The 25,622-nt window shown below is 44.7% G+C and overlaps 1 protein-coding gene across 2 annotated transcripts in view; it reads right to left on the bottom strand.

Moving 5' to 3' along the window:
* The window catches only part of CHD6 (chromodomain helicase DNA binding protein 6), a 151,832-nt gene extending 127,530 nt beyond the window's left edge, over positions 1 to 24,302 (bottom strand). For both annotated transcript variants that reach the window (XM_010829137.1, XM_010829138.1), the window contains exons 1-3: positions 24,194 to 24,302; positions 17,486 to 17,542; positions 2,992 to 3,548 (exon numbers count right to left, since the gene is read on the bottom strand). In XM_010829137.1, coding sequence (XP_010827439.1) covers positions 2,992 to 3,548; positions 17,486 to 17,518 — 590 coding nt within the window. In that variant the 5' untranslated portion in view covers positions 17,519 to 17,542; positions 24,194 to 24,302. The remainder of the gene's footprint in view (positions 1 to 2,991; positions 3,549 to 17,485; positions 17,543 to 24,193) is intronic.
* Between the last annotated feature and the right edge of the window lie 1,320 nt (positions 24,303 to 25,622).

Here is a 25,622-nt window from a genome sequence, read left to right as displayed (position 1 = left end):
TTCAGAAAGATGGGCTAGGCGGCAGCTGGCAAGATGGACTGAAGGAAGAAAAGACCGGAAGCCCTTAAATCAGCTGTGAAGCTCCTCCAACAATCCAAATGTCCCTTGAATCATCTGTAACTGAGGAGTGCGATCCAGGGGCTAATCAATAAAGGCTCAAATCAAAACATGTACTTAAGCCAATCTGCCAGAGAGTAAATCAGAGAACACAAAACATATGACTTAATTATCAACATTTTTTTTTTAATCAATTAATGTCCTTTCAGAACTAGAGCTGCCTCTGCTGACTAGTGGCGTCGTGAGTAAAAGGAGCCGAAGCAGCTTTATAAATATAAAAAAGACAGAAAGGCTCAACAGTCCTGAACCGGACCTGGGCTACATGGAGGAGTTCCGTGATATCCACTGGTCAATCTTCCACTGCTCCCGTACCAAGGGAGGTGGAAAGCCTCCTGGATCTTGTGTACATTTCTAAAGGGATAACCAGCCCAACTTGTCAGCATTTTCTCAGAAGGTATCTCCTGGATTTCTAAACCTCAAGAGCATCTGCTGTTTTCTCAGTTAGCAAACTCACAAGCACTTATCCAACTCATGTATATTTTATATAGCCTCATTAGGTAAAAATCAATTCCCTTAACATTGCTATGCATACATCTGACACCCAACCTTGCTTTGTCTTCCCTGATGGCTCAGTGGTAAACAATCTTCCTGCAACGTAGGAGATGCAGGTTTGATCCCTGGGGCGGGAAGATTCCCCGGAAGAGGAAATGGCAGCCCACTCCAGTATTCTGGCCTGGGAAATCCCATGGACAGAAGAGCCTGGCGGACTTATCGTTCAAAGAGTCCCAAAGAGTAGGACATGACTTATCACACATTCTGCTTTGTGAAATGCCTCCTCCTCGTTGCCCCAAACGGAATCTATGACAATGTCTATATACTTGTTGCCTTGTCTCACAAAGAGTAAACATGAATTCCTTTAAGAAGTTGATAAAATTACAAGCACCAGAGACCAGTGACTAAAGTGAGCCTGATGCCTCTGACTTTCTATTACCTTCTAAACACAAACCAAACTCCTTATTAGAGCTCTCAGACCCTCCCACCCTGATGGCCTTAATTCTAAAACATCACCCTGGAGGATTCTTTGCTGCTTCCTCTAATAACCAAACTCAGTCACACCACTGGCTCATGTCTGAGTCTCCCTCTTCACAAGTAGCTACCCTGCAGAACCATTTCAGCTTCTCCAAAATAATCTGGAAGTTACTGGCAGAAGATAGAAACTCAACTCGGATACCCCTGCCACAAGCCACTCCACCCACATCAGAGATGAGCCTAGGTTCACTGAGAAAGTGGCTCAATGGACTTCTGAGGTAGCTCAGTGGTAAAAAATCCCCCTGCCGATGCAGGAGACTCGGATTTGATCCCGGGATTGGGAAGATTCCTTGGAGGAGGAAATGGCAACCCATTTTAGTATTCTTGCCTGGGAAATCCCATGGACAGAGGAACCTGATGGGCTGCAGTACACAAGGTCGCAAAGAGTCAGACATAACTGCGCACACACACAAGTTGCTCATTAGTCAGACTCCTGATTTTACTGACTTCTCTTGACCTTCTGAGGAAGTTAGTTTATGTCCATTTGCTGTGAACTACATTCCTGGGATCCCACCCAAGCCTCTGTGATAAACAAAAGGTAAAATCCCCTGCCAGGGAGAAGAGAGTACATATTATAAGGCAGCTTTAACTTGGATTAGACAATTACCCATCTGGTCCCAACAGACTGTACTTCTGAAAATGAACCGAACCATAAAATAAATTCTGAGTTGTGGTACAAGGCATTCTAAAATGCTTTCTCTCTTTAAAACTAACGTCCTCTCTGCCTGACCCTATACAGGACTGATGCCCCCATTAGCTTACATCCTGTTAGCAACTGAATCAATTTCTGCACCTTTAATGGGTGCTCCCCGTCTATACTCTGCCTCGGCACTTAGAACTTAAATTCCCCTTAAATATAGAGGAGTTTTGTATGACCTCAGAAAGTTTAAATGTTTTCCACCAAGAATTTAGAAAGAGAACAAAAGACATCACATTTGCATGCACGTGTGCTCAGTCGCTCAATCGTGTCTGACTCTTTGTGACTCTAGGGACTGCAGCCCACCAGGCTCCTCTGTCCATGGGATTCTCCAGGCAAGAATACTGGAATGGGTTGCCATGCCCTCCTCTAGGAGACCTTCCTGACCCAGGAATCAAAGTCATGTCTCCTGCACTGCAGGAGGATTCTTTACCCAGTGAGCCCCCTGGGAAGCGCACTTTTGTACAGCGATGACAAATATTTAGCTCCCTGAATAAAGAGTATGTTTGGATCCTGACAGGATCTCTAGCCAGGGCCCCCTGCGGTCACCTCCAGCAGCCAATGTGTCCCCACGCCCTCTTTTCTCTAGACGGGTCTCTACGTGGGTCCCTGTGGTCTGTCTCCTCTGGTCTCCCTGACTCACCATTTTCTGAGCACCTGCTGACATGTCAGGCACTGCGTTAGATGCCGAATGAGAGACGCGGACCAGGGAGGCGCCAGCACTAGACGGCTGGCAGCCAGGGGGTCTAGGCAGTCCTCTGTCTGGAGCTCTGCACACATCCCTGGCTCTCCCAGACCCCCAGCACCGACCCGGGGTCTGTGCACGCCTCACCCCCGACAGCTGCCCCTCTGCTGTCTACATGGCTGCTGCTTCCCGAATCACTGCCCACCCCATACACACCTGTGACGTCCCTTCCCCAACACCCTGCGTGTGCTCACATACTTTAATTCTTCTTAATCCAAAAGGAATGGCAAGAAATGGCAGGCACGGTATTAATTAAGGCTATCTTTCTCTCCTCAGGAGGTGAGGAGGTGGGTTTACTTTGGCTCAAAGTGGGGAAGCTCTGTCCAGGGGCTACAGCCTGGCCATGGCCAGCTGGGCTGTGGATGCAGAGCCCAGGGCTGGGGGCGGGAAGAAGGGGACGCACCTGGCCTTCCTGGACTTGGTCCTGGCTGCAGCGTCAGGGCCGCCCCTCCTCTCTTTGGCCTCCCTGGGGCCCGAGGCCTCGCGGGGCTTCCGCGTCTTCTTGGCGCCGTCCTTCTGCTTGGGCTCCCTGGGCTCCTTGGGCTCCCTGGGCTCCTTGGGCTCCCTGGGCTCCTTGGCCTTCCTGGGCTCCTTGGCCTTCCTGGGCTCCTTCAGCTCTCGGGGCTCACGCTTCCTCTTTGGCTTAGGCTCCCTGTCCTTGCTTCCCTTTGCTGCCCCTTCGTGCTCCCCTGGATCCTTTTTCTTGCGTTTCTTCTTCACGCCCGTGCCTCCTCCACCACTGTCCTCCATACCGTTATGGGACGCCGTTTTCCTGGGGAAAAGGGGCCCGGCCTCCTCTTCAACGTCGTACAGCTCCTTTGGGGCTGGACAGTGACTGGCAACATCTTCGATTTTCTCCTCCTGGTCAGTGCTGTGGTCAAATGGGGAGGGGGATGTATAGTCAAAATTGACAGAGGCATCAGACATTGGGGAGTGATTCGGAACTTTTAGACTTGACAACTGCAAGAAACAGAGAAAGAGACAAGCATGTTATTCTTCCACTGCAAGCTTCACACAAACAGTGACGTCAACTGTGAATGCATGGATCTGTTCGGCATCTCCTGAGTGCCTAAAACGTGGCAGTTCCTCCTCTGCTCAGCCATGGGCATATAGCGGCAAACAGGACGCTTTATTGAAAATATTTGCCTCTGCTTGTGTGGAGCAAGGTCCTGGTGGACCAAGTTGGTGTTAGTATATTATGTAGGAAATGTGTATGCCAAGATCTGAAGGCTTTCCATGTTTTACAGAAATCTGAAACACCTTTTTCAACTCCAAGTCTAGAACCGGCAACAACAGTGGTCTCCCACAAAATACCTGTAGATGCCACTGTGCTTATTCGCTCAGTTGTGTCTGACTCTTTGTGACCCTACGGACTGAAACCCGCCAGGCTCCACTATCCATGGGGATTCTCCAGGCCAGAATACTGGAGAGGGTTGCCATGCCCTCCTCCAGGGGATCTTCCCAACCCAGGGATCGAACTCAGGTCTCCCACACTGCAGGCGGATTCTTTATCGTCTGAGTCACCAGGGAAGCCATAGAAGCCACTAGCGGACGCAAAACCTGGGCACACTGCTCCAACCCAGAGTGGCATTTATCATGCTAACACACAAAGTTACTGGCCAAGTGTGCTCCACGATAAAGCTGATGTCAGCAGGGTGATAAGGATATAGGGTCAAGCTCAATGTGTGAGATTTCTTCCCCCCAGTCTTCGCTCTCACGTATCATCAAGCAGCATCAACATTCAGCTGGTTTGATTTTCGAACAAGAACACCTGGTCACTCAAAACTGCACCTTTTCTTTTTAACTAAAAACAGTGTTCTGTATGATCATTTAACTTTGTCACAGACTCAGCACCAGATAACCTCTGAAAGTCACACAGTCACGTCCGACTCTTTGTGACCCCATGGACTATACAGTCCATGTAATTCTCCAGGCCAGAATACTGGAGTGAGTAACCTTTCCCTTCTCCAGACAATCTTCCCAACCCAGAGATCGAACCCAGGTCTCCAGCACTGCAGGTGGATTCTTTACCAGCTGAGCCACAAGGGAGTAGCCTATCCCTTCTCCAGGGGATCTTCCAGACCCAGGAATCGAACCCAGGTCTCCCGCATTGCAGGCAGATTCTGACCCACCAGGGAAGCCCGCCAAAGATAACCTTTGGCCACTCACAAAAAAGCCAGTAACTGTACAGGAGCGTGCTTTACTGTAACAGATGCCTTTAGAAAGTAAGTGTCACAGGTGCTGAAGGCAGCCCTAAAAGGGACATTTCAAAGCCGATTTGGAGCACTGCCAAATAAACGTGCAGCCTCCTAACACCTAACACTGCTTTTAAGGAGACATCCCTTTGGAAGCAGAAGTTATGTCTCATATTTTCAGGAGTGGTGTCACAGAGAACATCTGTCATTTCATAACCACGCTAAGGTTGCCAGTAATCTGACAATACACGGGTGCTAGTTTCCGGAAATAAAGAAGTAACTTACGGAGGACCTGGAAGAGACCAGCAGGCCTTCTAGGACGGTTACACCACTGGATGATGGCTTAGCATCGGCCCCACTTGTGAGTCGCCTGCTCTCTTAACAGGAGGCCTGGCCTGTGCCGAGGGCACAGACACTTGCCAGGTGGTGCGGTTTCCCTCTGGCCTTCTGGTCACCCCGTCTCTGCTCAGACTTCCTGGCCCACCCTGGGAGTGATGGGGTGCAAAGCCCAGCTGCTTATTTCCCTTTCGTTCTTCCCAACTCCCTTTCTTAGCCTGATATTCCCAAACACAACACTGAGAATCCCAGGAGATGATGATGAAAGCAAAGGAGGATTCTTCTGGATTTTTATCATAAACACAGTTCAGGGTCATAAACAAGCCTAAATCTGGAGGGAACTGGTCATTCTGGCAGGACTCACTACTTGGGGGGTGAGGCTGGGGGGACAATTCAGTGTCACTACCTCACTGCTGATTCAGTATTTAAGATGGTTTAGGAAAAAGAAGAGCTAAGTAAACTTCAAAGAAATTCAAATCAATCAACTGTAAGAAAGTGATTTAGATGGTAAATTTTATGTGTTTTCCATCACAATAAAAAGACAAAAAAAAGTAGGGAGGGAGGGAGAAAGAGAAAGAAAGAAAGAAAAGACAGCAAGAAACTCAATGGGTAACACACCCAGTTAAGGCTGGGATCCTGTGAGCACCTTACCATCCCTGGGATGTTACTAAATTCTGTGCCCGGGACACTCGGCCCTCAGGGAACAAGCTTTTGCTTAGCAAGCAAGGGTGGACACACTGAAAAAGGCAGAGACACCCAGGTGTTTATTCAAAGAGACTAAAAGACAACACACTGAAGACCTAATTCTACCAAGGCAGTTCTCTGAAGCTCAAAGTGAGACCCTCTCCTCAGTTCATACCTCATGTTAAGGTCTCTCTTTTGGGGGCTCTCCAGAAAGCTGAGCAGGTAGCTCAGGCAGGTGTGGTGGTACCTAGGTATTCAATTACTAGGCTGTAACAGTAACAGCAGCCAGAGCTACTGAACACACATCAAATGGAGACATTCAGAACTACGCAAAGCATGTTTCATGACATCGCCAATCTTTTTCAACAACCCTGCAGGCTTATTAGCACAATGATGTCTATTTTGTATAAGGGGAAAGGGAGGATTACTAATTGATGCTAAGTAACGTGCCCAAGGCCATACAACTAATGGCCAAAGGAGCCGGGATTGGAACTCTCTAGCCAAAAGCTAATGTTGGTTTCACTGAGCATTTGACGACACCCCAGGGAAACAGACCACCAGACAAGCATTAACTACACTCGGTCAGAAACCCTAAATGTGACAGTGTACTCAATCGCTTTGGGAGAAGATCAGGTTCTTTATAAAACTAAACACATACTTACCTGATGTCCTAGCAATCCCATTCCCAGGAATCCTACAGAGTTGTCTAGTCCACCTCTCACTTTACAGATAAAATACTCTGTCTTGAGATTTAGAGTTGTTATTTAGTTGCTAAGTCTGTGTCCGACTCTTTTGTGACCCCGTGGACTATAGCCCTCCAGACTTCTTTGTCCATGGGATTTCGCAGGCAAGAATACTGGAGCGGGTTGCCATTTCCTTCTCCAGATCTTCCCAACCCAAGAACTGAACCTGTGTCTCCTGTACTGGCAGGTGAATTCTTACTAATTCTTTACCGCTGAGCTACCAGAGAGAAAAGGCAGTTTGTCAAGATATTTTCCTAGGAAGTGGCACAGCTGGGACATCCTGGAGGGAGAAGGGAAACCCAAGCAAGACATGAGCACAATCAACCAGTGTTTAAAAGGCAGAAGTATCCCAAAAGGCAGGTATTAGTAAGCAAAAATATAAAATTTTAATCTTGCAAGTCAATAATTCCTCAGAAAAAAAAATTTTTTTTTTTTCAAGAGACCTTGTTGGGAGCCTGGAAAAGATATCTGCTGAGGATTAAAAATATAAGACAAAAAATATTTCTTCCATGTATCTCAAGGTCAGCTGGGGGGTGGGGAGGGGAGGGAGGCAAAAGAGTATAAATGAAGTCTCTGTTTCTTCCACCAAGAAGGGCACTAAATTACCCCTTTTGAAAATGGCCTTAAAAGGGACAGACGGCAGATGACCGACTGCAGGAATAGTATCATTTTATATTACACTGACAGCTTAACCAGAATCACGCATCTAGGGAGGCCAGAATGAAGCTGAGAGAGATGGATAAAACACACATCAATGTTAACTCCTAAACCACACTGATAGTAATAAAACATATTTCTTGGGCTCAAAATGAACAATCTACAATATTCCTGGAAAAGACACTTAAAAGATCTGAATCTAGATAAACAGGTTCCCAGACAGACATCCAAGGACAAATCTGGGTTGTTCCCCTGAAGAATCAGGCAAGTCCTTGAAAGTCAAAACAGACTCTAAGAAAATCATCCATGTTACACAATGGAGAGACCCTGAAAAAACTGTGCTAAGTGAAAGAAGTCAGGCACCTTGAAGACCATATATTGTCTCATTTCACTTACATCTCACGCCCAACACAGGCAAGTCCATAGAGACATAAAGGGAGGTATATGGAGTTGCCAGGGGTTGAGGAAAGAAAAAGTAGTGTCTGCGATAGGCTTAAGGTTCTTTTGGGGGTGATGAAAATGTTCTAGAATCAGATAATGGTGAGCTTTACACAATCCTGTGAATAGACTAAAACCACTGAATTACATATTTTAAATATGGAATTTATAGAATGTGAATTATATCTCACTTAAAAAAAATTCAATATAAGAATATACTGACAAGGGTCCTCTCTCTTACATTGCTAACAGGAGTATCAGTTTTTTTTTTTTGGCTGCAACACATAGCATGTGGGATCTTAGTTTCCTGACCAGGGATTGAACCCATGCTCCCTTACAGTGGCAGCATGGAGTCTTAACCACTGCATCACCAAGGAAGTCCCCAGTGTTAACTAGTGAAAGCCTTTTTGCAGGGGAGAGTAGCAAAAACACTAAAATTTTAATCATGGATATGCTTTTAAGTGAGCAATTTCTCTTTGAGAACATAAACTAAGGGAAACATTTAGAAACTCCAAAGTTTATATGTAAGAACACCTGATACAGAATTGTTTTTTAATAGAGTAAAAATAAATATCCTATTTAAAAGTAAACACAGGGAACTCCCTGGTAGTCCAGTGGCTGGAACTCAGCGCTGTCACTGCCAGACTGCTTGGGTTCAGTCCCTGGTAGGGGATCAAGCCCTCACACACCACGCAGCATGGCCAAGTGAATACACAGAACATAAATATCTTATTTGTCAATCTTTAGGAAAACGCTTAAATTAATAGCACATCCACATAGAATAACACTACACAGCCATTATTAAACAAAGTTTTAGCTGACATTTAAAAATTTAAAGTTTAAAAGTTAAAGTTTTTTAGCTGACATTTAAAGTTTTAGCTGACAACGTGGGAAAATAACATATATATATATATACACATACATAAAATCTAATTTTTTAAAATAAGACATCACCACTAGCTTTTTAAAATACATTTTAGGATACATACCATCATTATGTTTGGGAGATAAGACTGTGGGCAAGTTTCACTTCTTTTTCCCAAAACTTTCTCCAAGTTATTACCTGTTTGTCTTTAATTGTTTCCCATGATTAGAAGCTTTATAAGACAGTGACTTTGTGGTGTTCCCCAATATTTTTGTGGCTTATAGTAAAACTCAGTCATGTGGTTATTGGGTGAAATGAGTATTTTCAATTTGGGAAAAAGAAAAAAGTCTACAAAATTGTACATGAAAGCAAAAATGACAACACCTGTGTACAGAAGAAAGAAAATAAACAAAATGTGAACAGTCATTTGAGGCTGTGTAAATTTTTTTTCTTTTTTAATACAAAGACATCTAGATTTTCAATAATGAGAATAATACTTTCATGATATTTGCACAGATCAACTTTTCACATGGATGTTTAGCAGAAAAATTTTAAAGACTTGAATGCTAAACAGGAAAAACTGTTTGCCAGACAATTCATGCTCCTCCAAGTCATCACGCTTCAGGAATCGAAGGGAGACTACGAGAGGTGCCAGCTCACAATGACATGTGACTGGGCGCAGGGCATGGTGCCCTCTTCACTGGGGCCGGGCAGGCCCCCGCACACCCTTCACCCAAAAGCACTTCCTCCGGCTTCCACCCGGTGCTGAGTGGCCCCGTGGGGCCCTGCTGTCAGTCTGCTTCAGGGCCGCCCACATTCCCCAGAGAGAAGAAGGTGTTCTGTGTGGTGCTGTTTAGCCGACTCTTTTGCAACCCCATGGACTGCAGTGTACCAGGCTGCTCCGTCCACAGGATTTTCCAGGCAAGAATACTGGAGTGGGTTGCCATTTCCTTCTCCAGGAGATCTTCCCCACCCAGGGATCGAACCCGCGTCTCCTGCACTGGCAGGTAGGAGTCTTTACCACCAAGCCACCAGGGAAGCCCATGTTCTATGTGCAGACTTACTTAATCTAAAGAAATCAGTTAAATATAAAATTAAGCAGAAAAGCTTAACTAAGTTTGAGACCTGTCTTTTTTAAGTCCAAATAACAAAGGGTCTGTGGACATTTCAGGTGGCAAACCTACTTCCCAATTAAAATTAGAATTGTCTTATATTTTTGCCTTCTCTTTCATCTGAAAGAGTATTTCTCATAGTTACCTGACTGTGGAATACAGTAAAGACAGAAAAGCCCACATATCCTTGCCTTTTTATACTGCAGTTGCACTGGGACGCTCATCATTCAGCACAAAGATTTGTGCTGAGATGGCAAGACTCATCTGAGGAGGGAGAATGTCAGTGAGTGTGTGTGTGTGTGTGTGTGTCCCCTCTGTGTTGAGTTTTTTCCCTGCATTCAGCATATTCATCTGAGGAGAGAGAGTATCAGAGAAACAGAGTGAGTGAGTGGGTGTGTACGTGTCACAGAGAGAGAGAGAGAGAGTGTGTGTGTGTGTGTCCCCTTTGTGTTCTGTGTTTTACCCCTGCATTCAGCATGTTCAATCCTTCTGCACCTAAGAGTCCTGTGCTCTGGGCGGTAAAGCAGCCATTCCAATCCTGTGTCTCTTCTACCACAGTCACAGCTGGTCAGCGCCAGGGGAAGAGCTCAGTTTCAGGGATCTAAGGTGGAAACCTTAGGTATGTAAGGTAGACGAAGGTGTCCAGGAGGCTCTTGGATATACTTTCCAAGGGAAATGTCCAGAAGAGTACATTGGACTGCCCAGGAAGAATGGGTAGAGAGAGAAGAGGGAACAGGGCCTAACCTGAGGAACACCAATGCTTACGGTTCCCAGAGGGGGAAGAACCTACACATCATGTGGGAAGGAGCATCATCAGGTCAGTGATGTAGCGGGGAAAAGGGCAAGAAAGTGCGGCTTCACAGATACCCAAGGATGAGCGCATTTTATGACAGATGCTCACAGGTGTCAAATGCTGCTGAGGAGCAGGTAAGCTAAGAACTGAAGAGTGATCAACACATCTGGTGATGTCATTTCTACAAAACACATCCACCCCAAAACCCTTGAACCTGGTCATTCCCGGTCCCCATCTCTATTTCCACATTAAAACAGGGTACAGGGTGGTGTTGGGTTTTTATCTTACAATGTTCCAGGAATCTTAGAAAGTCAACATCTCTAAATATATCTTTAGGTGAAGTCAACCTAAACCTTGTCAATTCCAGGCAGTAACAAAAATGGGGCGAGGGAGCAGGCAGATTATCAAATGTAGATGCTAAGAAGAAAAGAGCAAGAGAGAGGGAAATTATTTGATAAGTGCCTATTTGTTAACAAGTGTTGTTTCTAGAAACTACGAGTTTTATTTTCAAACAACTATGGCCCTAATGGAAAAACCAAAAGTTCAAAGTGATTCAATTCTCTAAATCTGTCAAAGAGGAATGATGTTTGCTTCATCCAAGGCTAGGGGAGGCCTCTTCTAGAATGTTTTTGCGGCATCTTCTAAACTAAGTAGGTCAACAAATACAGAAAAATAAGACTAATTTCCTTCCTTTTTCTTCCTGGCCCATCTGGAATTTCACTGTAGGCTTGGGCTCCCAGGGCCTCTGAGCCCAGAACTTCAGCAAACCCTGGCCAACTGCACTGCCACACACCAAAGCCCAGAAAGACCAGGGCCTAGAGTCAGGAATACTGCATGTGCGGACAGGAATGGTGCTTTTCATACACCCTAGTCACAGCTACTCCGAGTATTCAGCACTGTTTTGATATCTGAAGGACAAAATAGACGCCAGCAATGATCATAATAATACCTGATTTTACTAAGGACTGAGTATTCTTGAACAGATAATGTCTTTAAACAGCTCTAAGAGGAAGTATATTATGGTTCCAACTACAACTTCATTTTCTAGAGAAGCTCAGAGAGGTTAATAACTCGCCCAAAGTCACACAGCTCGTGAGCAGTAGACTTGCCATTTGAGATGAGATTTGATGCTTGGTTTTAAGAGCCACTGCTCTTGACTCCTTCACGATGCTGCCTCATGCTCTGGATACACCAAACTTAGAATCAGAATTAGCAAGACTCTCTAAGCACCTCAGCCTTCCCTGGTGGCTCAGATGGTAAAACATCTGACTACAATGCGGGAGACCCAGGTTCGATCCCTGGGTTGGGAAGATTCTCTGGAGAAGGAAATGGCACCCCACTCCAGTACTCTTGCCTGGAAAATCCCATGGATGGAGGAGCATGGTAGGCTACAGTCCATGGGGTCGCAAAGAGTCGGACACGACTGAGCGACTTCACTTTCACTTTCTAAGCACCTCTACTTTATCTCCATCATCCACTGCCCAGCACCACTGTATCTCCCTAACCTTTCCCCAGAAAACCGTTAACCCTTTCCTCTTCTATCCATCTCTCTACAAATCCATTTGTTTCCCAGAACAGAATGGGAGAATACATGAAGAATCAATCAATCTAGCAGAACGCTGAAGATTAAATAAGTGACCTCAGACTTTTCAAAACTACCCAGAAGGACCCCAAGATAAGGGTTGACAGCTACCAGAAGGCCTGCAACCACCATCCTAAGGATGTATCTTGTTAGCACTGGGTACTGCATTTCCTTTTCCCTCCACAAACTTTTGATCTTTGGTCACTAAGTGTTATATAGTTTCTCCAAACTTCCAAGATTTCTCCAAAACTGTATCAGTGGTAAAAGGATGAGCTAATTAAGAAACCAGACAGTGAGTTAATGAGAAGACTATAAACTCTATCAACAGTGGAAAGAAGTTCACTGCTGTTACTTCTGCTTCCCATCATAATGCTCAGAATACCAGCTTTGGGCTAGTTTTTCCCGAGAGTGGATCCCAGTTAAACAGAGGAAGGCAATTCTCTGCAGCTATATCCACACTTGTCAAATGTCACAGATCCTAGATCTTTTGTCGCCACTTTGATGTTGGCCCAAGGCCTCGTTACCAGAGCTCCCCAGACTCCTCTGGCCAGGAAAGGAGACGAGGCAATGCTATTCGCTGTTGAAACGTGGTAGTCTTTCTTCCAGGGTTTCCTACATGTAAATAGGTTCAGCGTCACTTATTCATAGAATTTAAAACTCAGCAGCTTATTTCTGTTTTTAAAAAGTTCCTTTGTGTCTGTCTCAGCTAGTGACATACTGAGTGACATCGGTAACATGAGCTGAAAGAACCACTATGTAATATATAATTATATATTTTAATTAAAAATTGTATCTGTTTAAAATACTTTTTATTTTGGTACCAACAGATAAATACCATACACGGTAAACCCTAGGATTCTAGTGAGGATGGACCTCGGAGGCCATCTAGCCCAGGCTCCCATCTCCTGGCCTCTGACACCCAAGCAAATGGCTCTCCAGCCTCTCCAGAGGCAGGGAGCTTACTGCCCACAAGGCACAGGACACGGCTGAGCAGCTCAACTTCTCAGGACGGTCTTCTTCAGCTGGAGCTATCCCCTGCTCACCTGTAACTCTCCACATGTGTCCATACTCATCCTCAGATGAGACAGACAGATACAGTTAACCTCTTCTCCACAAGATCCTTCTAAATCATCCCTTCTTCAGGCTCCATCATCTTAGTCTCGCCTATCATACCTCACGCAGTCAGTGTTCCTGTACAGTCACTTTGCTCTGACCTCTCAAGTATATGTTTCAGAGCACAAAATGAATTAGGGCAGTAACAAAAGTAAAAATATGCTAAGGTATGTCCAAAGACCAGTTTGCGAGCCTGTGGATTGCTTTGGTGGGAAGGTTTTTTTTATTTTCATGCTTGGCAGCATCTTGCAGTTCAGGCATCTGTATGGACTATCACCAGTACCTGGAAGAGAAGCAGCAGCAACTGCTCCACTTAATTAACTTTCTTCTCTACCCCACCTAACTTCTAAGTAAGAACCCTGCACTATGCCTCAACACTGACTACGAGGTCTAAATGAAAACCCATCTCACTGAAGCTACGTAATAGCCAGCTGACATATCAAAGGTCTTAATGTGACTTTGAAAATTCATGTTGGAATAATTTTGATAAAGAACGTTTTTTTTGTTTGTTTTGGCCACCTGATGTGAAGAACTGACTCACTGGAAAGACCCTGATGCTGGGGAAGATTGACAGCAGGAGGAGAAGGGGACGACAGAGGACGAGATGGTTGGATGGCATCACCGACTTGACGGACATGAGACTAAGCAAGCTCCGGGAGCTGGTGACAGACAAGGAAACTTGGCGTGCTGCAGTCCACAGGGTCGCAAAGACTGAGTGACTGAACTGAACTGTTTTTTACTGACATGAAAGCTTACTTTAAATAGTGTTTAAAAAATTAAATATGCAGATTGTTTTATAAAAGAATTATAAATCTGTCCATGTATCATAAATGACAATAGTTTGAGGGTTTGGGGTTCTCTTCAAGTAATATGTTCTTTTGAACAGCAGCATAATATTCCACTGGCCCTGGCTGTAATGTAAACACAGACCTACCTCACAGATACTGCAGGATCAGTTCCAGACCACCACATAAAACAAGTATCATAGTGAAGTGAATCACACAGAGTTTTTGGCTTCCTAGTGCATATAAAAGTTATGTTAACAGTATACTGAAGTCTATTAAAATAATATGCAATAGCATTAATTTAAAAACATTTTATTGCTAAAAAAAGTGCTAACCATCACCTGAGCCTTCAGCAAGTCATGTTCTTTTTGCTGATAAAGGGTCTTGCCTCAATGTTGATGCTGTTGACTGACTGGGGTGGCTGTGGCAGTTTACTAATATAAGGCAACAGTGAGGCTTACCACGTCGATGGAGTCTTCCCTTCACAGTCTTCTGTACCTGCAGTGCTGTCTGGCAGTGTTTTACCCACAGTACAACTTTTAAAATTGGAATCAATCCTCTCAAGCCCTGCTGCTGTTTTATCAACTAAGTTCATGCAATATTCTAAATCCTTTGTTGCCATTTCAACAATCGTCAAACCTTCTTCACCAGGACCAGTTTCCACCTCAAGAAATCACTTTCTTTGCTCATCATAAGAAGCAACTCCTGATTTGTTCAGTTTTATCGTGAGATTGCAGCAATTTAGTCCCATCTTCAGGCTCCACTTCTAGTTCTCCACCAGTTACAGTTATTTCTTCCACTGAAGTCTTGAACCCCTCAAAGTCACCCATGAAGGTTGGAATCAAGTTCTCCTAAATCCCTGTTAATGTTGACATTTTGACCTCTTCCTGTGAATCAAAAATGTTCTTCACAGCATCTAGAATGGTGAATCCTTTCCAGAAGGCTTTCAATTTTCTTTGTCCAGATCCATCAGAGGAATCACTATAGATAGAAGCTATGGCCTTACAAAATACATGTCCTAAATAGTAAGATTTGAAAGTCAAATTACTTCTTGATCCAAAGGCTGCAGAATGGATGCTGTGTTAGCAGACATGAAAACACAATTAATCTTGCAGTACAACTCCACCAGAGCTCTTGAGTGACCATGGGCGCTGTCAACGAGCAGTCATTTTTTTCTGAGCAGCAGGACTCAACAGTAAACGATGCTGTAAACACGTGCTATCATCCAGGCTCTAATTTTCGTTTAGAGACTACAGGCAGAGGAGATTCAGCTCAATTTTTAAGGGCCCTAGTAGTTTCAGGATGGCACATGAGCGCTGGTTCAACTTCAAGTCACCAGCTCAATTAGCCCCTAACAAAAGGGTCAGCCTGTCTTTTGAAGCTTTGAAGACAGGCACTGACTTCTCCTCTCTAGCAATCAAAGTCCTAAATGGCATCTTCTTCCAATGAAGGCTGTTCTGTCTAAACTGAAAATCTGTTGTGTAGCGTAGTCACCTTCACGGATCACATGCGCTAGATCTTCTGCATAACCTGCTGCAGCTTCTACATCTGCACTTGCTGCTTCACCTTGCATTCTTATTTATGGAGATGGCTTTTCTCCTTAAACCTCATGAGCCAACCTCTGCTAGCTTTATACTTTTCTTGGGCACTTGCCTCACCTCTGTCAGCCTTCACAGAATTGAAGAGAGTTAGGGCTTTGCTGTGGACGAGGCTCTGACTCAGGGGAATGCTGTGGTTTGCTTGACCTTCCACCTAGACCACTAAAACTTCCTCCACATCAGCTATAAGCCTGCTGTGCGCTCTCATCATTGATGTGTTCACTGGAGTGGTACCTTTAATTTCCTTCAAGAACTCTTCCTTTACATTCACAGCTTGGCTAACTTAAGCACAAGAGGCCTTGACTTTAGCCTGTCTCTACTTCCCATGTGCCTTCTTCACTAAACTTAATCACCTTTAGCTTTTGATTGAAAATGAAAGCCAAGCAACTCTTCCTTTCACCTGAACACCTAGAGGCCATTGTAGGGTTATTACGTGGCCTAATTTCCATATTGCTGTGTCTTGAGGAACGGCTGTTTCTTGGGCTCAGAAGCCAGAGAAGGTGAACGGTGGAGGAACAGCCAGTCAGTGGAGCAGTGAGCACACACACATTTATCCATGAAGTTCTGTGTCTCACAGGGGTGCAGTTCCCGGCACCCCAAAACCATTACAACAGTAACACCAGAGATCACGGATCTCAGATCACCGTAACAAATAAAATAGCAATGAAAAGGTCTGAAATATTGACAGAATTACCAAAAGGTGACACCGAGACGTGAAATGAGCAAATGCTATTGGGAAAATGGCCCTGTTAGACTTGCTCAAGGCAGGGGTGCCACAAACCTTCCATTAAAAAAAAAAAAAAAGTAGTATCTGTGACAGTAAAATGAAGCCTTCCTGTAGTCCCCTTTTTAATGAACGCGTAAGTTCTTTTCCATTTTTGCTCTTATAAACAAAGCAGCCATGAAGCCGTACACGCAGTTTTGCACACTTGTCTGAGTATATCCATAGCAGAAAATTCTGGCAGATGGAACTGCATGTTCTGCAGTGTTTGTCTGCTAACTTTTGACTCTAAAGAGCTAGGACAGGAAGAAATCGGGAGTGTAGACAGCTGTTAGACAGCAGATGAGTCAATTATTTCCTAGAACAGGCTGTTTTAGTTTGGTTTCACAAGGACCTATCTGCTGGAGACAGAACAGAGGGTCGTCCTTGGAACCGTATCCCCAGACCACCCTGTATTTGACTACTGAGTGCTCTGTAGAAGCGGAGAGGGAAGTAGGTGGTCCCACTCAACCTCTGTGCACGGGTTCCAGCTGAAGAGCAGAGACTCAGACCTCCCCGGTTACCAGGTTGTCATCAATTCTGTACAAGGAAAACCAGCCCAATTCCAGGAGATCAAGCCTGGTCCCCTCATCTCACCTCCCTGGGCCTCACTGGTTTAGGTCTGTGGGTTGCTCTGAATAGGGAACCACCTAGAACACAGAACTATAATACCAACTGAGGAAAAAGATCTTAGCAGGATGGGAAACACAGGCCACATGTTTTATCAACACCCCTCCCTTCCAGGAAACCAAACGGGGCTGAATAGTTGAGAGGTTCACTATTTTCTGCAGGAGAAAACTTCTGCAGATTGTGATAAACAGGAGGTCTGTGAGAAAATGCTTTCAGTTTAACTGAACGTCGAAAATAATAAATATGTAAACTATAAAGAAGTGAGCACTTCTCTCTTTATAAAAACTTGGTAAGCTATTCCTGGGGGCGGGAAAGGGGGGGAAACATCTCTTTTTCACATAACCAATTTTGAGTCATATTCTGATTTACAGTCTTCATTACATTTATTCCTATATGGAGCTGACCTGAGCACAGTACAAATCTATATATTAAGTCCTTCAGGACAGAGTTCTCAGTTACCATGTGGAGAATGGAAAACACAGGAATCAGGGTAACCACCAGAGGCTGAGAGAGAAGCCACAACTGCCGGCATCTCCTCGTTTAAAAAAAAAGCAAAGCACCAGTGTGAGCTGGATTCACTCACTTAAAAGACAGGTGATCTCTTACCTGCTTCTCTTTCTTCTGTATTTTCATTATCATCTATTAAAGGCAATTATTTTATTTCTGTAAAACATAAAAAAGGCAAAAATTATGTTAAAATCCATAATAAAACATTTCAGATTATCTCAAGATTAGCTGTGGCCCATGAGGAAAACAGAGAATGGAGGATTACTTCCCCAGAACATTTACGATTAGCAATCTTCCAGCCTGACACTCCTGAGAGCCCTGTGCACTGGCCTAAGCCTACTTACTCCTATCCTGAGCCCTCATTTTTTGCTCTAGATGCAGCAGAGTCAAAAAAATACTGTCTTCATAGATAAAACAAGCTATAAGAGATGCTGGCGCATTAAATCACAAAGGGAACTAAAAGAGGAACTGAAAATGATGCCATGAGTATATCTGGGGGGTGTGGAGGGGTGGAGAGGGGCTAGAACTAATAAGCAAAGCCCTCATTTGGGGGGGGGGGAATTAGTAAATAATATCCATAACTGATATATCAGGAAATAGAAATATGCACAATAAAAAAGAGTTAAAGGACTTCCCTGGCGGTCCAAAGGTTAAGACTCCATGCTTCCAGTGCAGGGGGCCCAGGTTCGATTCCTAGTCAAGGAACTAGACTCCATGTGCCACAATTAAAACCTAGTGCAGCCAAATAAATAAATAAATATTTTTAAAAGAGAAAGAGCTGAAAGAGTTAAAACTGGTTTTTCTGAAGGAGAGAGGAGCTGGTATGAGACAGGACAGGGCACTCTTGTGCTTCATCATACGCTGTCCTACATTACTTGATGTTTCAAACCATGTGCATTTTAAACTGACAAAATAAATTCTATTTCAATATCCCATAATTTTTTCCTAATGATTTTATTATACCCATTCCCATCATTTCCTAATGATTTTATTACACCCATTTTATTATACCCATTCCCAGGCTCCAAGCACAAAGCCACGATGCCACTGAGCTTCTCATAAATGTCTTTTGAGCAGCACAGCCATTGGCTTGAGAGGTCTAGAAGTGCTGTGGGGCATCCAAGGGACAGAAGGACCTCTGTTCTAGGAAACCCAAATGGAGGGCTGCCTGAATCACCCACTCTCACCTCCCCCAAAGACAAACAATGGAAAGATCATAGTATATATATCTTGGCTTCCGGTTCTAGTCTGGATGTAGACACCAATTCATATTCATTGTTTACCTTGATTTCCTGGACATCCCACAGAGCTAGGAGCCCATCCCAGAGGCGCACGATTATCCCTATGATACACTTATTTCTCACATGCAAGTGAATGCGGTATGTGCAGGCGTCAGAGAGCTTTTAGATTAATCCAAGGCAGTCTCACCTAAGTGGGCTCATGGCATGTTTGATGCAACTGAGAAAAATGAAGGCCTTGGGATTTCAATCATCCGTGGGAACCACAACTACAGTTTAAAGTCTGTCAATTTAGGGTTTTCTTTTCCTCCAAGAGTCAGAAGCATTTTCTATTCAAAGGAGCATACCGTGTTACCAGAATACTGCTGCTTGCAAAGAGCACAGCATCCATGGAAGCAACAAGTGGCAAAGTGGGCACAGGCAGGCCCTAGACAAGGGGGAAAGAGAGGGCGGCAGAGAAGAACCGGCCAAGCCAGGAAAAGGGAAAACCAAGTCAGTAAACAGTGCTCTGAAGGGTCAGTGTGAGGACTAACATCTGATGAAACAATGAACTTTCCTCAAGAAAACCATAATTCCTGAGAAATGGCAAGGTAAGGGCTCTGAAATCAGGGCAGTTCAGAGAATCTTACCCTCTGGACTTCAATACAGTGGAGCTGACTCTAGGTCAACTATGTTAGCACAAAAGTCCGTCTCCTTTATCTTTCAGTTTTGAGTTATCAGACCCCAGAAAACCAACATTCTCAACCACCACAAACTGCCACAAATTCTGCAATGAAGAAGGAAGTTTGCGAAATAAACTCTAGGTAATAAAAAGGGTATTATCAATAACCAGACATGTAACTCAACTAAAATTCTACCCAACAAAATGAAATCAACTGCTTACAAAATGCAGAAAAAGTCTAGTGCCAAGAAAAATCACCTTCAGTTCAGTTCAGTCGCTCAGTCATGTCCAACTCTTTGTGACCCCATGAATCACAGCACACCAGGCCTCCCTGTCCATCACCAACTCCCAGAGCTCACTCAGACTCACGTCCATCGAGTCAGTAATGCCATCCAGCCATATCATCCTCTGTTGTCCCCTTCTCCTCCTGCCCCCAATCCCTCCCAGCATCAGAGTCTTTTCCAATGAGTCAACTCTTCGCATGAGGTGGCCAAAGTACTGGAGTTTCAGCTTTAGCATCATTCCTTCCAAAGAAATCCCAGGGCTGATCTCCTTCAGAATGGACTGGTTGGATCTCCTTGCAGTCCAAGGGACTCTCAAGAGTCTTCTCCAACACCACAGGTCAAAAGCATCAATTCTTCGGCTCTCAGCCTTTCTTCCAGTCCAGCGTTTCTCATGATGTACTCTGCACATAAGTTAAATAAGCAGGGTGACAATATACAGCTTTGACGTACTTCTTTTCCTATTTGGAACCAGTCTTTTAATATATCGAAAAAAAATTAAGTATAATGCAGTAGAGACATCAAAAAACACAATTTCTGATTAAGGTCCACAAACCAGCATGCAAATGATCAGGGCCCAGCGCTGCCTGCAAAGCGGGGAGAACAGGTCCAACTGATCGTCACTGTTGGCTCGTCCATCGTCTCCAGCGTTCTGAGAGCACTCAGGCAATGTGCCACCTAGATCTATGGACTGCGGAGGTTCCGCTTTCAGGAATCCACCCCGAGGCAATCAGCCAGTAGGAAGTCAAGCTGAGAGGAAGCTCAGGGATGGGGTGGGAGACAGTGTGGAAATGCTGTCACAGCAGAGCTTGGCCACTGCAGAGGGTCACTGTTCCCTGGGTCCCCGTCATCACAGGGCCTGGGAAGATCAGAGGCGGCCGATGAGCACAAGCTAGAAAGACTGGGAAGGTGTGGGGCTGACCCAAGTAAGGCTTGACTGTGGTTACTCAGCAGACAGAAGGCTTGGAGGAAAAGAGCTGGGTGAAAGATCCTAAACCAAATCTCACCACCATTCCTTACCAGGTGTTCACATGCGAGACACCCGCACCCTCAGGGATTTTCACGCCATGCAGATAAACCCACTCCATTCCCTGAAAGAGACAATGTGTGTGAAATCCAAGTGCGTCCCAGTGAGGCTGCTATGAGAGTAACTGCTTCAGGGACCTCCCTGGTGGTCGAGGGGTTAAGATTTCACCTTTCAATGCAGGAGGTGCAGGCTGCATCCCTGGTCGGGGAACTAAGATCCCATATGCCAAGGAAAGAAGAATTGCTCTCGTTCACCGAAAGCAGGTCTTTGGCCGCCCTTGCATTGTGACTGTGAAATCATTTCTAGTACCTGGATGGACTGCCACACACCAGCACGTGGGCACTTCACAAGGTAGCAGCTGGCATCAACAGCATGGATTTGTGTTCAGTAAGCATGTATTGACTTTTATTTCTCCAAATACCATCTAGTATTTTCTCTCTGAGGTTTTCTCTACCTTTTTCCTCTTTGATGGCACGTGTTTAAAAAACACAAAACCACCTAATCTTTTTGTGCAGCTGAATTTTATGCAGCAGGAATAGCGAACGAGATATACGCTAAAGCAGGTCCTTCTGCACAACACTGGAAATGGTTTCACAGCCTCTGCTGCTGTGCTGACATCACCCAAAAGTTGTGATTAGATAGATCCTTTAGGTTCAATAAAGTGCAAATTAAAACAGTAATTTCAGAATCCCACAATTTAATTAGAAGCATAATACAAATATATTCTGAAACTCCTGTGTGGACAAACCAGGAAACTTGAGAGTGTATTAAAAAAGTATATTAAAAAAAAAGTGTGTAACTGGGGCTTCCCTGGTGGCCCAGTGGTGGAGATTTCGCGCTTCCACTGTTGGAGGGCACGGGTTCATTCTCTGGCTGGGGGCCTAGATTCTACATGCCTTGCAGCACAGCCAAAAACAATAAAGATGAAAAAGTATGTTAACTTTTGAATGACAAGAAAACTGGGAGAACTCCTCAATGCATTTCACTGCTCACTTATGAAAGCAGTATTTAATTACCTTCACAAGAAGGTTAGCTGTTAATAATATAAAAAGTAAACAATATAAATATTCCCATTCCTTCTTAACACTCACAGCAAAGCTTACATTAAGAAAAATGGGTGCAGGTTCATTAAGAACATTCTGAAATGTATGACTTTTTCTCTCTCCAGTTCAACACTTCTGCCCCAGCGCCATCTCCCAAGTTCCTCCGTGCGGTCAGCCTTTGTCTCCCCACAGCGCCAACCTCAGAGAGTATCAGGACACAGGACGCACACAAGCCTTCTGGCAGCCTCTGGTGTCACCTGTCCTGGGCTTCCCTCCAGGGCAGGGGAAGCAAGGTGGCCCCCCTCTCCAGAGGACAACTAAGCCTTCCATCAGTACTTGGGGTCCATCCTCTCCTGCCTCTCAGCCACCTCAGCCTCTGGATCACTTTGCAGCTAGTCTCTCCTCGTTTCGTTCTGGTTTCCCCTCAGATGTCACCTGCCACCAAAGTCTTCCTTGACCCCCTACTCCCGCCAACCCCTGTCCCCACCCTCTCTTCTCTCACCCTAATTTAGCTTTTTTTCCTGGCACTTGTTACTACCTGACGTTGTATTACGTCTAGTTGATTACGAACTTATTACCTGTGAGATGTACACACACGAGTGTAAGCTCTGTTTTGTTCATGCTGTACTTCCTGAGTCTGAAAAAGCAATGGGCTCATAACAGGGACTCAATAAACATGTGTTCCACGAAGAATCACTTCCTTCTCTCCGCAAACAGGCTCAACTCTACCTCAGAACAGTAACCATACTAACAAATCCCACACCTGAATCATCACTTCCTTCCGTATTACTTCCCTAAAGCTCCTCTTGGCAATGACTCCCTAGTTAACAAGTCCAAGGCCTTATCCTGAGTTTCTTGCAGCAATGTAAGCTACAGACCATTTTCTCCTCTTAAAATTCTCATCTCACTGGTCTCCTGGAGGCCATTCTCTCCAGCTTTCCCTCTGACTGCAGGCTTCCAAAGCTTAGCTTCCTCCATAGGCTCCTCGCATTATAAGGCCCAACTCTTAAATGTCAGTGTCCCCACGGCTAAATACTCTTTAAGTTCTAACAACTTCACGTGGCAATGTTAATCACATCACTCTAAAACGGGGCGGAGTCAATGATGTGTTAATAAATTCCGCATGGGCTCTGGGCGCTCCACTCAACTTCCAGACCTCACCTCTACATCAGGTGTGTGCTCAGCCACTCAGTTTTGTCGGACTCTGCAACTCCGCGGCCTAGAGACCGCCAGGCTTCTCTGTTCACGGGGTTCTCCAGGCAAGAATACTGGAGTGGGGTAACATTTCCAAATTCAAGTCCTCCTGACCTCTAAGTGGACTTATCCATCCATATCCTGGCCAGTTCCAATCAGGGATCCCACAGATACCCCCCCAAATCCCACAACTCTTCCAAAATCAAACTCAGTGCTGCCTTTACACACACACACACCCGCACACCCACCCCTGCTCCTATGTCTCCCACTGGAGGTCAGAGTCCCACAACCTGCCACCCAGCCCAGAGTCCAGTTATCCTAAAATCCTTCCCCTTCCCTTATCTCCTTCCTCTTTCCTGAATCCCGAGGATCCTCCCCAGTCCACTTTGGGTAGGGGGTGTTTTTCACCTGACCCAGCCTCCTAAGTGTCTCTGTTCTTAAGTGCCTTCCACCCTCATACCATTACCCTCATTGCACCAAGCGTGTGTTTTCCTAAAGTATCTGCCAAATCAGATCATTATCTCTGCAGTGTCTTCAGAAAAGAAAACATTCTTCCCAGCACAGAGCCCTGCATAAGGGATCCAGCCTCTAGTCCGTGTCTGCTGCTCTGACTTTACCTTCCACCATTCAACCAACTGTTCTGAACACTTAAAGTTCAGGCTATGCCTCCTTCCACTTCATTCTCTTATCCTTCAAAATTCAACGCTGTGTGTCATGTTCTCCGGGATGTTTTACCTGACTTCCCTAAGCCCTGAAAACACCTCTGAGGAGCGCTAAGCCACAGCAGCCATGCCACCATGGTATCATCTTTTCCCCGTATCTGCGTGCCACCAGCTCCGTGCCTCTGCGCCCTCCAGGAAGGGACTGTGTCCTGCAGCATCAGGCTCAGGGCCTGACATCTGGGCTCATAAAGGATTATCTGTGGAGTAAGGGGGTGAATAAATGGGAAAGCGATGTTTACAGAAAAGGCTTTGAGCTCCTACCTTCTTTATCATAACTGGTGGCCTTTCTTTTTTGTTTCCTGTTTACTGTTCTTTTATGTCCAATCAAATTTCTTAGCATTCATCATTCATGCTTTTTCAAAGTAATAGCTTAAGAATTCAATAATACGCAGCTTAAAACAAAAAATATTCCCCTGACTCTACTCCTCCCCATTCCTGACTCACTCTTCCCAGGGGTAATCTTTTGATCTATAGCTCTTCCTTCTGCTATGTTTCAAAATATTTCTTAAAAACAGTGATACAAAATTAAGGATAAAAATCATTAGGGTAATCTCAATAGATGCAGAGAAAGCTTTCGGCAAAATTCAACATCCATTCATGATAAAAAAGCTCTCAACAAAGTGGGCCCAGAGGGAACATACCTCAATGTAATGAAGGTCATATATGACAGCCACGGGGCTTCCTCAATGGCTCAGCGGTAAAGAATCCGCCTGCAGTGCAGGAGACACAGGAGATGCGGGTTCAATCCCTGAGTCGGGAGGATCCCTTGGAGGAGGAGTAAATGGCAATCCACTCCAGTATTCTTGCCTGAAAAATCCCATGGACTGAGGAGTCTGGCAGGCTGCAGTCCAAAGGGTCACAAAGAGCCAGACAGGACTGATTAACTGAGTGATATGACAAACCCACAGCTAATACCATCCTCAACAGTGAAAAGCTTTTCTTCTTCGATCATGAACAAGACAAGAATGCCCACTCTCACCACTTCAGTACTGGAAGTCCTAGCCAGGGCAATCAGAAGAGAAAAGAAATAAAAGGCATCTAACTGGAAAGTCTGAGAAGGCAATGGCACCCCACTCCAGTACTCTTGCCTGGAAAATCCCATGGATGGAGGAGCCTGGTGGGCTGCAGTCCATAGGGTCACTAATAGTCGGACACGACTGTGCGACTTCAATTTCACTTTTCACTTTCATGCATTGGAGAAAGAAATGGCAACCCACTCTGGTGTTCTTGCCTGGAGAATCCCAAGGACGGGGGAGCCTGGTGGGCTGCCGTCTATGGGGTCGCACAGAGTCGGACACGACTGAAGCGACTTAGCAGCAGCAGCAGCAATTGGAAAGTAGAACCATCACTATCTGAAGACAACCTGATGCTTTATAAAGAAAACATTGTCAACTCCAACAAAAACCCATCAGAACTAGTAAATGAATTCAGTGAAGTTGCAGGATATAAAATTAATAATAGGAATCTGTAGCATTTCTATACTCTAATAATGATCTCTCAGAAAAAGAAATTAAGAAAACATTTGCAACTCCCATCAAAAAGAGTAGAATACCTAGGAATAAACTGAACAAAGAAGCTGAAAGACCTGTAGTTTGAGGCTATCAGACACTGATAAAAGAAACTGAAAACAACACAAATGGATGGAAAGATACATTGTGTTCACAAGTTGGAAGAATTAAAACTGCTAAAATGATCACACTACCCAAAGCAACCTACAGAGTCAATGCAATCCCTATCAAAATACCAATGGCATTTTTCACAGAGCTAGATAGAAGAAATAATCCTAAAATTTGTGTGGAACCAAAAAAGACCCCAAATATCCAAAGCTATCCTGAGAAAGAAGAAGAAAGATGAAAGCGTCACACTCCCTGATTTTGAAGCATACACCGGAAACTGACACAATACTGCCCGTCAACTGTACTTCAGTATCACTATATTTATACTTCAGTATCAATGAACAAATGAGACTTCTAAAAAGTATACTAATACTGCTATCAGACCTTTTTAATGATTTTAAACAGTACTCTATCAGTTTCTTCCTATAAAACAGGAGATGGCAAATATTTTTAT

This window comes from Bison bison, unplaced genomic scaffold (assembly GCF_000754665.1).
Source record: "Bison bison bison isolate TAMUID 2011002044 unplaced genomic scaffold, Bison_UMD1.0 scf7180017864500, whole genome shotgun sequence".
In the NCBI taxonomy this organism is placed as follows: Eukaryota; Metazoa; Chordata; class Mammalia; order Artiodactyla; family Bovidae; genus Bison; species Bison bison.
Note: the sequence above shows the minus strand (reverse complement) of the source record. Positions and strands in the feature narration are given on the sequence as shown.